Raw genomic sequence first — 14,483 nt, 5'->3', positions numbered from 1 at the left:
AAGGTCAGAGAAAAAGTTTGCCTGTTTCTTTCACAGGTGATAACTGCATCTGAAAGCTCTCATAAAATGCCTCCTTAATTCGTCTCCTTTATCCCACCAAGGCCTACATTCCATCTCCTTTTCCTTCTTTTTCTTCCTCTTATGTTTTATGGTCCTTGTCTTGGAGAAAGGGGACTTGTTAGGGATCTTTGGAGATTTACAGTCAAGTTTTTTTTCTATCAGAGAGAACACCGTACCAATCTTCAGCCCGATATGAAAGGATGTTTCATAGAGGTACTCTACCAGGGGGAAAAAAGACAGCTGTCTCAAAAGTTTAACTTTCTAGCTAAGATTAACTTTTGAGAGAAAGTTCTGCTATCTGTTTAATAAAAAGTCTGTCAGGCATTTCTTATTTTGTTATTTACTTTGGAAAACTTTTAAAAGCCTATCCCCCTAAATTGCTCAGGCACAGATACTCTGAATGCATCAAAGCTTTCATGGTTGCATACCGGGGAGGTGGAAGGCTTGACATTCCACATGCACACACGTATATATGGGCTTACAAGCACAGATACACACGCTCACATAACCACAAACAGCCAGCAAATTGATTCAGACAGCTGAATATTTGATATCTTAGGACCTGAATAGTTTCATATTCAGCAGTTTGGGGGCCTAAAAATGAGCAGTTGGCCCTTAGCTGTTCACCCATAACACTAATCTTAATGTTTAAACAGATTCAATCAATCTGCAAATAGCACAGCATAGACAGAGTTGTCCACCACAGGTGCACTCAGCACTGGGTCATTTTTCAAGAACCATAGTAGTAATACGATGGCACCTATCCAAGATGGCGGCCAACTGAACGATGGCACCTATCCAATATGGCGGCCAACCAAACCGGTTTGAGAACCGGTTTGACCGGTTTCGTGCGTGTGCGCATGCGCGTTCAGTAATTCGATGGCACTAGTCCAAGATGGCGGCCAGCCAAGCCGATTTGACCAGTTTCGTGTGTGTGTGTGCGCATGCGTGTTCAGGTGTTGAAATACCACAGGGTATCAGAGGGGTTATATGAGTTTATGTGTTTTTAACGGGGTTTTAATTTAATCAAACCATAGGGTTTTTAATTAAACTATTTTTTCACTTAGGTGTATCGCAACATTCAGTTATGCATGTGTTCTTAAAAGCAATTCTTTGTTTCTTGTTTCATTCTTGGCGGAGTGGAAGCTGTTTTGGTTCACAGTGCGCCTTAACAAAGAGGGTGTGCTCTAGTCAAAAGTGTTGGTAATAGTGTTTTAATCACACTAATTTTCTAAATCTGACAATGTCTCAGCTTGCAGTGAGGCATGCATTTTATTTTATAAATGGCACAAATGGGAATTTCTTCTGAATGGGTGATGTCAGCATGTTCACAAGCGTTTCATTTAATCAAACCCCTAGTTTTAATTTAACTAGTTTTTACACATCTACTGGGGTTTCTTTCCAGGGTTGATGCGATCATTTTATTTAAAAATCGGGATTTCGGAATGTTGAACTAAGAGTGAGACAAAGCCAGCCAGCTAGTTTTTAACACAGTAAATGTTACAAATAGCATTCAGTCCTTTAGAAAATAAATGCTATAAGCAGCCAGTATCGCTCTTTTCATCAGCCCTTTAGAAAATAAACGCTACAGTGATACTTCTAAAACCAGTCGCCCAGACCCGCTCCAACTTTTCAACAGCTGGCTAATTGTTTGAATTTGTTCAGGATTGTAAAAGCCCACTGCGGGTATCACTTAGTTGTTGAGAGTACCATGCGAACAAGAGCCCAACCTATTGTTTAAAGTGGCCAGTATTGGCTCTTTTTGTAATTCCTCGACAAGGTAAATGGGGCAGTTGGTACCAGTCGGGTGGTGACCCAGCCTATTGTCTGAAGTATCGGCTCCTTTGTAATTCCTTGAGAAGACAAAAGCCCTGTAGGGTCTCATTTAAATTGATTGGAGACATCTTGTTTCATTCTTGGCGGAGTGGAAGCTGTTTTGGTTCACAGTGCGCCTTAACAAAGAGGGTGTGCTCTAGTCAAAAGTGTTGGTAATAGTGTTTTAATCACACTAATTTTCTAAATCTGACAATGTCTCAGCTTGCGGTGAGGCATGCATTTTATTTTATAAACGGCACAAATGGGAATTTCTTCTGAATGGGTGATGTCAGCATGTTCACAAGCGTTTCATTTAATCAAACCCCTAGTTTTAATTTAACTAGTTTTTACACATCTACTGGGGTTTCTTTCCAGGGTTGATGCGATTATTTTATTTAAAAACGGATCAAACGGGCCATTTCTTCTGTAAGGGGTTTCATGGTTTCAGAGTAGTTTTTAACACAACAGATAGTCGCAAATAACATTCAGCCCTTTAGAAAATAAACGCTACAGTGATACTTCTAAAACACGCTGCACACAATGTCACCTTTTCCCCCAAAGCAGCCAGTATCGCTCTTTTCAAACTAATCGTCTTTTAAATACACTCATTTTGTGATTCTGGTGTCACACCATGCACCGATGCAAGCATTTTATTTATTTAAAAACGGATCAAACGGGCCATTTCTTCTGTAAGTGGTTTCATGGTTTCAGAGTAGTTTTTAACACAACAGATAGTCGCAAATAACATTCAGCCCTTTAGAAAATAAACGCTACAGTGATACTTCTAAAACCAGTCGCCCAGACCCGCTCCAACTTTTCAACAGCTGGCTAATTGTTTGAATTTGTTCAGGATTGTAAAAGCCCACCGCTGGGTATCACTTAGTTGTTGAGAGTACCATGCGAACAAGGGTCCAGCCTATTGTTTAAAGTGGCCAGTATTGGCTCTTTTTGTAATTCCTCGACAAGGTAAATGGGGGGCAGGTGATACCAGTCGGGTGGGGACCCCGCCTATTGTCTGAAGTATCGGCTCCTTTGTAATTCCTTGAGAAGACAAAAGCCCTGTAGGGCCTCATTTAAATTGATTGGAGACATACCTTTCTTTTTGGAAACACCCACCCTATATAAAAAACACGCTCAGAGCCCGATACCCTGAGCCATTTACGCCTCAAGATTCGCTGCAGAGCACACCATTTTCTTTGCGATCATCAACACTAACATCGTTCTTTATAACATGGACATCGTAAACGGTAAGTAAAACAAAACCTATTATTGGATTTTTAAAAAGTGTTATGTTAACATATTATAGGATATTCAAACTATCTTTTTTTCCTAAAACAAAAGCTTAATTTTTAGGAGTTCGGGAGAACGGCCCAGGACCCTTTTCTTTAGAAACGGGCGCTTTTACAGCTGGAACTAGTTCTCTAACAGGCACAAGGTGTGTACAGCATTACTGGATTTTTAAACGTATGTATGTTTTAAACTAGCGATTGTTTTAAATTATGTAATAACGTTTTTGTTTGTTCCAGGGTTAACAAACTGAGCAGGAAAACATTCAGACACCGCTACCACAGAGCCCTACCTTACATCAGGTGTGTATACAACGGGATGTATAGTTGTGTATTTTTTTTTAAAGGGGTTTAAACAATTACAAATGTTCTAAACTGACCGTTTTACACCTACAGAGCCACGCCAGAGAACCGGGTGTGTGGAGAAGCAGGACCATCCCGAATAACGCACACTACAAGGTAAGCATAGGCATATATAAATTAGATAAAAAGAGATAGAGAGGGAGACACGCTTATTCAGTTTGAAATGGGTACATGTATAATATGTTTTAACACATGTCTATCTATCTTCACAGACTGCAGAACAGCACCCCTCCTCATAATGATCAGGACACCATACGATTCCAGACGTTTTTGGAATGTTTAAGCAGTATCGACCTCCCAGAACAACAAAAACCTGGAGCTTTGTGCAACAGTGGAGAGTCAGAACCGATCTTCATCAGCGAACCTGCAACACCCCCGAGTGAGTGGCTACCTCGCGATTTCTCTGATGTTTTTGAGTACAGCATGTCAGATTTTGATCTAGTTCATATACCCACCACCCCAGAATGTGTCAGAAATAGCGTTGATTCACACATAGATTTCGAAGAAGACGGCATAACAGACTCTCAAATATCAGCGGCGTATGATGCTTACATAAAGCTTCCAGACGCTCAGCCTGCTGAACAAAGTCATATAGCTTCAATAGCTTCAATAGCTGATAAATTATGTTTGATTGAAGCTAGACTCAATCAATACCACCAAGAAGCACAGGTACAAAGGCAACAGTTTACCAAACTCATAAACAAAGTGTGTAGTACATTAGACAACATCTGCAGCAAAATTTCAAGTCCCTGACTTTTAAAATCCAGACCATGGACCCTCCAAATAAATTATTTAAACATAATAACGGAACCTCCACTCCTGTTAGATGTTTTGACTTAGAGACTTTTATGCAGTGGGCTGAAGAAACAGATAAAAAATTAGACGATATTATAGCTAGACTTAATAGGGTGCCTGCATCAGCCTCATCCGATACACATCCTTGTCAGACTGTTCCTACGTCTGCTATTGCTGATGGGGCTATTGTTGCTAATAATAGTGATAGTACAGCTGGTGTTGCTCGGGCCGTTGCTGTTACTGATGCTAACCATATAGCTTGTGCTGCTGGTGATTTTGCGTCTGATGCACAATCTAGCCGGGTCACCTCTGCTGCAGCTACTGCAGTTGTTATTGAGCCCGTTGTGCAGTCTGGGTCCGGCCGCCGCTCTCAGTCACACATTAGAGAGATACCTAATTTTAATGCTCGCGAATTGCGTGAACGCCTTGATTTTAGGGGTATAAGTCTCGATCATCCAGAACAAGTGCCGGCGCGAGTGCGCGAGTGCTTAGCCAATGTGATAGACAGAGCTGTGGCGGGATCCCAACAGGGCAGTGTTCTAAACGTGGTCCTGCGTGGCCCCTCGCTGGCTTCAGATGTTCAGGCTGTTTTAAACGCTGATGATCGGTATGATCCGGAGCTGTTTCTCGATCAAATTGCACAAGTTATGCAGAGTAATGATGAATCTATCGGTGATGATGAATTAGAGTTTATTGTCACGGTAGCTCAGAACAGTAGTGGCGGGTCTCGCTTAAGACTGGCGCACATACCTTATGATGAGATTCTCTCAAAGAAAGGCAGACATTTATACACACCAAACAACACAAACAACAATTTGTGCTTCTCCCTATGCATAGCACATTCATTAAACTCATCATCCTCTGAGCATGAAAAACTTGCTACAGCTAAACAGATGCATGCTGAAGTAGGTCTATGCGACACACAGCAAGTATCATTCTCTGATGTCGGTAAATTTGAGAAGCACTTCAACATTAAGATTGTAATCTATTACCACACAGAAGGGCGTAAACGCCTGGAATGTTTTTACACACATGAAGAGCCAAACCCTAACACGTTGATGATGTATCTCCATAATCAACATTACCACCTGATTTTAAACCCGACCGCTTTTTTGGGGGGATCCTATGTGTGTAATTTCTGTTACAGTATATATAATACACCATTACAGCACAGCTGTAAACATAGATGTAACACATGTTACACACTCTGTCAACATCACAGGGGACCCACAGTGAAATGCAGCGACTGTAACCGCATCTGCAAATCACAACACTGTTACCAACAACACAAATTACCTGAATTAAAACACAACATGATCCCCTGTGATAATATGAAACATTGCATGCACTGTGGCACCACATATAGAGAATCCAAGAAATTGCCACACAAATGTGCGCAGCCTAGATGCGAGCACTGCCGCGAACCTAAATTAGCAGGAGACTCCGACCATCAGTGTTTCATACAGCCTGTTGAAAAACAGAAGCCTAACGATAAATACATTTTATATGATTTTGAGACGCGGTACCACAACGGTAAACACGAGGCTAACTTTGTGTGTGCGTCTGATCTGAAGGGCAATAAGTTCACATTTAATACATTAAAGTGTGTGGAGGCGTTTGTGCAGCATTACAGACGCCCAAGGTTTCGTGGGTACACTTTCATAGCACATAATGCATCTGGCTTTGATAACTACATACTCCTCGAGTACTTTGTCAGACAGAGCATAACACCTAGTGTCATAATGAGCGGCAGCCGTGTGATTTTAATGCATGACAGGGACTATGACCAGCGGTGGATTGATTCGTTCAGCTTTTTGCCCATGGGCCTTGCCAAAATACCCTCTGCTTTAGGTTTTCAAGACCTGCAGAAGGGCCATTTCCCACACAGGTTTAATACGAGGGATAATGAGCGTTATGTGGGCCCGTACCCAGACCCCTCCTTCTACGGCTATGAGCACATGTCTGAAAGCGATAAGGTGCGATTCATGGAATGGTACCAGGTTGCCTCACAGAATCCCTTTGATTTTCAGGCTGAACTCAGGCGTTACTGTGTTAACGATGTTGATGTCCTGCGTAAAGCATGCATCATTTATCGTGACACGCTACTGGGTTGTACTCAAGTTGATCCATTCATGTATACCACCCTGGCTGCATTTAGTATGGGTGTGTATAAAACGCTGTTTCTGCCTAGAGACGCGCTCGCTCTCACGTATGAAGGGGCATACGTTGAGCAGAACAAGACGTTTTCTAACGTCTCTATTGAATGGCTTCAATATGTGTCCCACACCACCAACAAAGTGGTAAAACATGCTCTCAGAGGAGGCGAACAGAGGGTTGGACCGTATTTTGTGGACGGTTTTGACCCCACAAGTAATACAGCTTATGAATTTGCAGGATGTTTTCACCACGGTTGTGTTAAATGCTACCCCGAGAGTGAAGTTAATCCTGTCAGCAAAGCATCCTATGGACTGCTGCATCGCATGTTTTGTGACAAAGTTGATGCACTGAGATCACAACACAGTGTGAGCGTAATAGTGATGTGGGAGTGTGAATGGGCTGCCTTGAAGCAGACAGACCCTGCAGTTGTGGCTTTCATGCATACGTACAGAAAGCCAGAACGCCTGAATCCCCGAGACGCCCTTTTTGGCGGTCGCACAAATGCTCTAAAGCTGTACCACAAGACTGCTTGTGATGAAAAAATATTTTACTACGACTTCACCAGTCTCTATCCCACAGTGCAGTCTAAAAAAGACTATCCTGTAGGACACCCTCAAGTCATTTACACCAACTTTGACAAGCTAGAAAATTATTTCGGGTTTGTTAAATGCACAGTGCTCCCACCTAAGGGTCTTTTTCACCCCGTCCTACCCTACAGATGCCATGGAAAACTGATGTTTCCACTCTGCAGCATGTGTGCTGAAGACCAGAACCAGCATACTGCATGCGGGCACAGTGACAGTGAGCGGGTGTTGAAAGGCACATGGGTCTCATTTGAGCTTGAAAAAGCTGTTGAGAAGGGATACAGGGTTCTTGCTGTTGATGAGGTGTGGCATTTCCCCAATAAGACCGACACATTGTTTAAAGACTATGTGAAAGCCTTCCTAAAACTCAAACAGGAGGCCTCGGGGTATCCTGAACATGTGAACACACCTGACGAACAGCAGAAGTACATAGACGAGTATTATGAGAAGGAGGGAATAATGCTAGACCCATCCAAGATTTGTGTAAATAAAGCTGTTCGTAACTGTAACAAGCTGTTGTTAAACTCGTTATGGGGTCGTTTCAGCATGAGGTCAAACATGGCATCATCTGAGCTCATTACAGACCCTTCCAGATTTAGCCAGCTAATGTTTAGCGACCAGTACGACGTGCGTCAGTTTTGTTTCATCTCTGACGACGTCGCAATGGTGCAGTGGCGCCACGCTGATGGTAGAGCTTCCCGTGTGAAGGACGTTAATGTCTTTGTCGGGGCCATGACCACTGCACACGCCAGACTCATGCTGTATGATTTGCTAGACAACTTGCAGCAGCGCGTGCTGTATTGTGACACGGACAGTGTCATTTTCACGGCACGCCCTGGCGAGTGGATGCCTCCTCTAGGTCCGTTTCTGGGGGATCTCACAAGTGAATTAGATTGTGGAGAGGATGGTGTGGAGGATTACATAGCGGAATTTGTTTCCGGTGGGCCAAAATGTTATGCGTATCACACATCGCTGGGCAAGACCCAGGTCAAATGTAAAGGCGTCACACTGAATGCATTAAACTCGAAAGTTGTCACCCACGACTCCTTGAAAGGTTTAGTCCGCAAGTTTGTAGCCAATCAGACATCAGACGCACACCTAGTTGCCGTGTCTGATAGCATCAGACGCGATAAAAAGAAGCTTCATTTGAAGAATGAAACCATTGTGAAAAAAGTTAAAGTTGTTTACAATAAGCGCCGTGTGCTCCCAGACTTCACAACCCTTCCTTATGGATTTTAAATTAGAACAGGGGTTTGACGCCCGGTTGCAGCATCCGTTCAGCATGGTGGTCAGCGGTCCCAGTAACTGTGGCAAGACTTTTTTTGTTAAAAACATAATTGAAAACTCTTCCAGGATTATATCATGCAGCATTGATAACATTGTGTATATATACTCATGCTGGCAGACACTATATGACCAGCTTCTTAAGATAAGAAACATAAACTTTGTTAACGGTATACCCGAATCTTTTGCTGATGACACCCTTCTGCCTGCAGAAAAGAACAATTTGTTAATTATAGACGATGTGATGAACGATGCAGCTAACAATTTAGAAGTACAAAATGTGTTCACAAAGTATGTGCATCATAGGAATTTGAGTTGTATATATCTAGTTCAGAATTTGTTTATTCAGGGAAAATCCAGTAGAACCATTTCCTTGAACACTAATTACCTAATATTGTTTAAAAATCCGAGAGATAAATATCAGGTTATGCTTTTAGCCAGGCAAATGTTTCCGGGTAATACTAAATATTTTATAGAAGCGTTTAATGATGCCACATCGACAACATACGGGTATCTTTTAATAGACTATAAAGCTAAGACCCCGGACTATTTAAGACTCAGAACAAATTTACTGTCAGACCGTCCGGTTGTTTACATTCCAAAACAAAAATCAGCAAAGAGGTGAGAGGATGTCATCACGCATGCGGAGGAATCTGTCTCTGTTGGAGATGATATACAGGGCTCCTCCTACTCTACGCAGAGTTATTATTAGTAATTCAAACTTAGATTTTATCAATGCATTGTGTGAGATAGCCTTTAATGTATTGCATGGTAACATTCCACTGACCAATCAGCAGTACAAACAGCTAAAAAAGAAAAAAACAATAATCAGACTGATTGCAGACAAAAAAATAAAATCTTTGAAAAAGAGAAAGACAATCAACCAATCTGGAGGGTTTTTACTGCCGTTATTAGGGGCTGCAATCCCTTTCATAACCAGTCTGATAGCAAACAGGTGAAAATGGAACATGTGCAAAAGATGTTTTTGGTACCCCAACACCAGTTGGACTTAATAAAGCAACAGCAGCAGCAGCAGCAAACAGGCACCATCAGACAACAGTCTCAGAACGAGTTGGACAAGGAGATGTTACAAGTGTTACAAGATTCTGACATAGATGTGTATGAGAAGGCTAAAAAATACAGCGATATTCTCCAAAGATACCTCACCCTTGTGAGACAAGGTGCCCGTGAAAAGAATGTACTGTCTTTATCATTACCTGAACAATTTAACAGGGATGTGCAACCCCAGTCGGCGGACACATTGCCTGTTCATGGTGATGCCGGGGTGCGGGATCTTGTTGCGGAGAATGTTTTAACACACATACCTAAAAGGAGTAGGAGGAATGCAGAACTTATTCTATCAGCGGTGAACCGTTCGCCACACTTGATCTCTTACAATGACAAAGGCGAAATTGTTGTTGATAAACAAACCATCCCTGGTTCACACATTTATGATCTAATTAAAGCCGTCACAACCACACACACACCTTCTGAGGGTTTGAGACCTATCGGTTGGACAGAGTTTTTAAAAGCTTTCTCAGATTTAAACATACCGTTATCAGCCATATCTAACACAGGCATACGTAAGACCGTCGCCTTGTATAAAACCGATCACACACTGTCTGAAGACCATGGTTTTTTAAAACACACACCAAAAAAGAACACCCCCGGTGGACCGCTGCGACATAGTACACTAAAAAAAATAAAGAATAAAAAAAACAAAATAAAGGGGGGTCCTGTAGAGTGGTTGGATTTTTGAATTCAGGTTTTTTTTCTTATTGCAGAAATTGTTTTTCTGCTAAAAATATTTGCTGTTTGGTGTTTTTCTACTGTTGTGTTTTTTTTCACTTATTGCTGCTAAATTGTTTTGTTTTATTTTCTTTTATTACTGTTAAATATTTTATGTCTTTTATTACTGGTTAATGTTTGATTTCTTTTATGTTTAAACAAAGTATGTTATGAATCTATATATATATATACGAGATTTGATAATAAATACCATTGACTCGATTAAATCATGCTCTCATGTTGTTTTTATTATTATTCTCATTAGTACATATCAGTATCCACATTGCACACACACATAATCACTGCATACAGCAACAGGTTGTATGTTGTTGACAAATCGACACACCATAGCATCATTACAAATTAAATCAGACCCATACATGTTAAGCAGGCGGGCATAAGATACACCATTTTGCATATGATATAAAAAAAATACACAATGTTGACCGCATGTGATGGAGAAGTCGTTCTGCACTTGTTTTCCTGAATATAAAACAGTGGAGCCGTTTTTTAGAAGAAACATCTTTATTGCTGGGGGAAAACTGTCTAACGAGTGACCAAAACTATCAAAAAAATAACCGCGTCTGTCTCTCGAAATATAAACAGCAAGCCAATGTTCCCCTGGCATCGTAGAAGGGTGGGTGTTTACAATACACATAGCAGGGAGTCTTTGAAGCCGTTCAGTGGTTAGTTGATCATAGGCTAACACGCCTAGGAAATGTGTGTTTTTATTGATAATGCCGCCGACCACGGCTGATAGTTCTATAGTGTTCATGACCGTTTTTGTCTCAATAGTAGTCCAAGAGCACCTGTCTCATGTTAGATATTTCAATGACTGAATCAAATACAGAATAACACAAGAGGTTCACTGTACGGGGTAGTGGATTTCTGAAACGGGTTTCCAATCTCACGTTCCCAGTTTTAATTAACGACACATTCCCTGAATGTCCTTCGTCAGCTTCCAGATTGAAACAGAATAAAGTGTAGCCGTTACCAAAGTCGTCACGTGTTATGGCCAACGATCTGTCCTTTAAATGTCTCCCTGTGGTTTGTATCAGCTGGTAAAATTCTCTGATATAGTGTTTTCTCTGGAAATTTGGCTGGAATGGTTTAGCAGGATAAGCCTGACTATCAGCATATAAAGACATAAATTCTATATCGCAGTTTTCAAAATGAAATGGATTACGCTGGTAGGAGCCTGTGTATGCTTCATTGTCTATGAATGCAATGATGACAAATTTAGGTATCCTACCCATAAATAAATTGTCATTTGTTGATATTCTAGCCCCTGCAGGTATGGAGAAGGTCTTTAAAGATACTCTGTCTACCGTGTATTTTGCGTTTGCATGGTGCAATGCCTTGCTGTGTGCAAGTCTGACGCTAGGTGATACACTAACTTTCTTGACAAAGAGACTGGCTGAGACAATTTTAACTCTGTATGCATTGGCATCCGCTGTCATGAGAGCAAATTCGTCTTTAGAGCGCACAAATTTCAGCGACAGGTCGATTCCATTAAGTAACAGTTTTTCTTGAAAAAACAGGTCTGCATGTACTGGTGCAATCAATTCAACAATACTACTATTTGCTGTGTAGCCACCTCTGGTCATCAGACCCTGGTTCTCTCCTTCTATAGATGTGTCATTCATGTGTGATGCTGTATCCTTACAGAATAACCCGGTGCTGAACTGTGTGTCTAAAGTGTCCTTATTATAATTGATAAGACATTCTATCACACCTCTGTATGGATATGTATTGGATGATTGACTAATGAGCCGGTCTCCCAAATTAATATCGACTTGACTAAATATGCTGCATCCAGGATAATTAATAAATCCTACATTAGCGTCCCTAGCCAGGTTTGAGCCATCAGCGTTTGTGATTCTCACCCGTGTGTAGATATATGAGTCATTTAGATCCAGGTAATCTTCACCCGACGATGAGATGTAAAACTCGATCGGCCCTCCATCAGTGATTGCAGATACAGGTGGGATTTCAATAAATGTACTTTTCTCAATGCTAGTCTGTGTGTATGGGACAGTAAAAAGATCGAGCTCTGTTTTTACACATTCTCCAGAATGACTGTGTAACAGTGCCATTTAGAATATGTCAAGCGCTGCAGTTTTTGAACGAGTGGTTCTGGGTCTCTTCACTCTGCGTGACGGTGTCCGTTTGGTGGCTCTCCTGCTAGGTTTTGTGGTTTTACGCTTTTTAGACAACGGCTGCCCTGGGGGTGGGGTCTTAGATGGTTTGGGCGTATACACATACAAGCCGTTACCGTCCTGCTTAGTGGTTGAGGGTCTGGTTATGTTGGTTATGACATCAGACACTATGCCCGATGCGGCTGTTTTTAGGTGTGGTTTGACTATGCTGACTCCTTTTTTAAACAGCGGTACTGCAAATCTAAACAAGCTACGGAACAACCCACCCAGACCTGTCCCATATTGTGTACTGGTCCCAACATACCCTCCGAGCTCTCCACCAGCCTGTGATAAGTAGTATTTTACATATTTTGAGTCATCAGAGTTGTAGACGGCCATCCTTTTTTTTTCAAAAATGCTGTGTTATCGGTCGGAAGTGTAACTTGACAAACACTTTGCCGTATAAAAAGGGTATGTGTTGATTTCGATCGTCTTTCAAATCAATTTCTATGTCGTCGATTAATGTCTTTGACACAGGTGTGTAGTGTGGGCTGTCAAATTGTAGAATAGGCAACCGGCGGTCATCGTCTGTAATATTTATAGCTCTTAATAGCCTCGCGTGGGCGTCACCCACAAGCTGGTAATCAACGATATCTGCATAAATAAAGATGTTATATTTTCCCCCGTATATGTCTGCGGGGTGCGGGGCATATGTGTTTTTATAATGAAGTGCAAACGGTTCTCCTGTTTTGAATCCTAGGATTTCCGCCAGTCTCCCTCTAAATGTGAGAATAGTCCCCCTAGGCCCCATAACACAGGCATGGTTACTAACGGCGTTGTACTGCATTTTAATGTCTCCAGTGGCTTGGTGCTGTTGACATTTAAAATTAAATTCTTTTATTATCTGTTCCACAGATGCATAATGGCCCACAGACAGTTCGATCATGGTTATGGCTATGGTTCCATCTTTGACGGGGTCATGAATTTCCACTTCCGAATCTGATTGTGGAAAAGTCCGCCATATGCGTGGGTACTGTATCTCTATAACAGCGACCTCATATGGCTGATCCAAAACAATAGGTTTTGCTAGCTTTGTTCTAAAATTAGATATCTTATTACCTGGGTAAACATGTGATGAAGCATTCGAGAAGAGGCTTACATAGAAGCCTGCATTGTTGTTCTTTTTATTCATGGTTTCTCAGTCTATGCTCAGTGTTGAATGAATGTGTGTAGAGCTGCGTCATCTGAGTTAATTACGCCTCAACGATGTCTTTTTCTGGAATCCACGAATTAAAGCTGTTGGGCCATCCTAGCCATTTCACTAGCACCTGCTTTTTCCGACCCACTTTTTTTCTAGCCAATATGTTTTCAATTTTAAATGTTTTGTTTTCATCAACAACCACACGTTGTATCTCAGGCTCATAAAATGAACCTTTCAATACCTCTCCTGCTAGATCCACTAGTCTGTACACTGGGGGCAGTCTCCCTATACGTTCCTTGACTGTGAAAATCTCATCGGTGTAGGTCTGCTCGTATCCTTTTCGAAACTTTCCTCTCAGTTTTGATATTCGTACAGTGTCACCGATATTAAATTTAAAGCGCAGTTCCCTCTGAGGCCTCGTTTTGTACAGCGCGTTGAAGACCGACTTCTCATTATCCTTATTCACCTCTGCCGGAGCCATTTGGATAGATCTGTGATAAGCATTGTTATATGCTTGTGTGAGATCTGGTATGATATCTACATATCTCCGGGAGTTGGCTGATGTTAAGTACTTCCACATTCTACCCTTGAAGCTACGATTGAATCTCTCGACAATACTGCATTTAACCTCGCTAGCTGTTGAGAAATGCTTGATATTATATCGCTTCATTAGCTGTTTAAAGGTTGCATTATAAAACTCTTTGCCTTCATCTGTTTGTAGTTTCACAGGGATCCTACCCTCACTAAGTATATCTTCAAAAGCAGCTGATACAACAGACCCTGTCTTGTTTGTTAGGCATCTAACCCATGCGTATTTTGAGAATACATCTATACATGTTAGCAGATATCTCACATTATCATTATCTGTCACATATTCACACATGTCAACCAGATCGGCTTGAAACTGTTTGTCGACCCCTGTCACCAATACTCTATTTCTGGGGAAATGGATCCTCGCAGGTTTATGGAGTGTGTAGGTGTCGTCTTGTTCTAAATAATGTTTGACCTGAGA

General features: G+C 41.5%; 2 protein-coding genes across 6 annotated transcripts in view; one reads left to right on the top strand and one right to left on the bottom strand.

Annotated features, from left to right (window-relative positions):
- cadm2a (cell adhesion molecule 2a) overlaps positions 1-14,483 on the bottom strand; it is a 224,480-nt gene that overhangs the window by 50,587 nt on the left and 159,410 nt on the right. The window lies entirely within an intron of this gene.
- On the top strand, positions 2,886-14,476 carry LOC309716072 (uncharacterized protein; the record flags this gene model as incomplete). 2 transcript variants are annotated; one of them, XM_082549658.1, is made up of 6 exons in its annotated part: positions 2,897-3,122; positions 3,229-3,310; positions 3,402-3,464; positions 3,558-3,620; positions 3,737-3,903; positions 14,364-14,476. In XM_082549658.1, the coding sequence occupies exons 1-6, from the start codon at positions 3,107-3,109 to the stop codon at positions 14,474-14,476; spliced, it is 504 nt and encodes a 167-aa protein (XP_082405784.1). In that variant the 5' UTR covers positions 2,897-3,106. The 2 variants fall into 2 exon arrangements, with proteins under 2 accessions (XP_082405783.1, XP_082405784.1); XM_082549657.1 differs by lacking the exon at positions 14,364-14,476 and having other exon boundaries at positions 2,886-3,122; positions 3,737-4,675.

The sequence above is a fragment of the Aulonocara stuartgranti genome (genome assembly GCF_965226115.1).
Source record: "Aulonocara stuartgranti genome assembly, chromosome: 10".
NCBI lineage: Eukaryota > Metazoa > Chordata > Actinopteri > Cichliformes > Cichlidae > Aulonocara > Aulonocara stuartgranti.
Note: the sequence above shows the minus strand (reverse complement) of the source record. Positions and strands in the feature narration are given on the sequence as shown.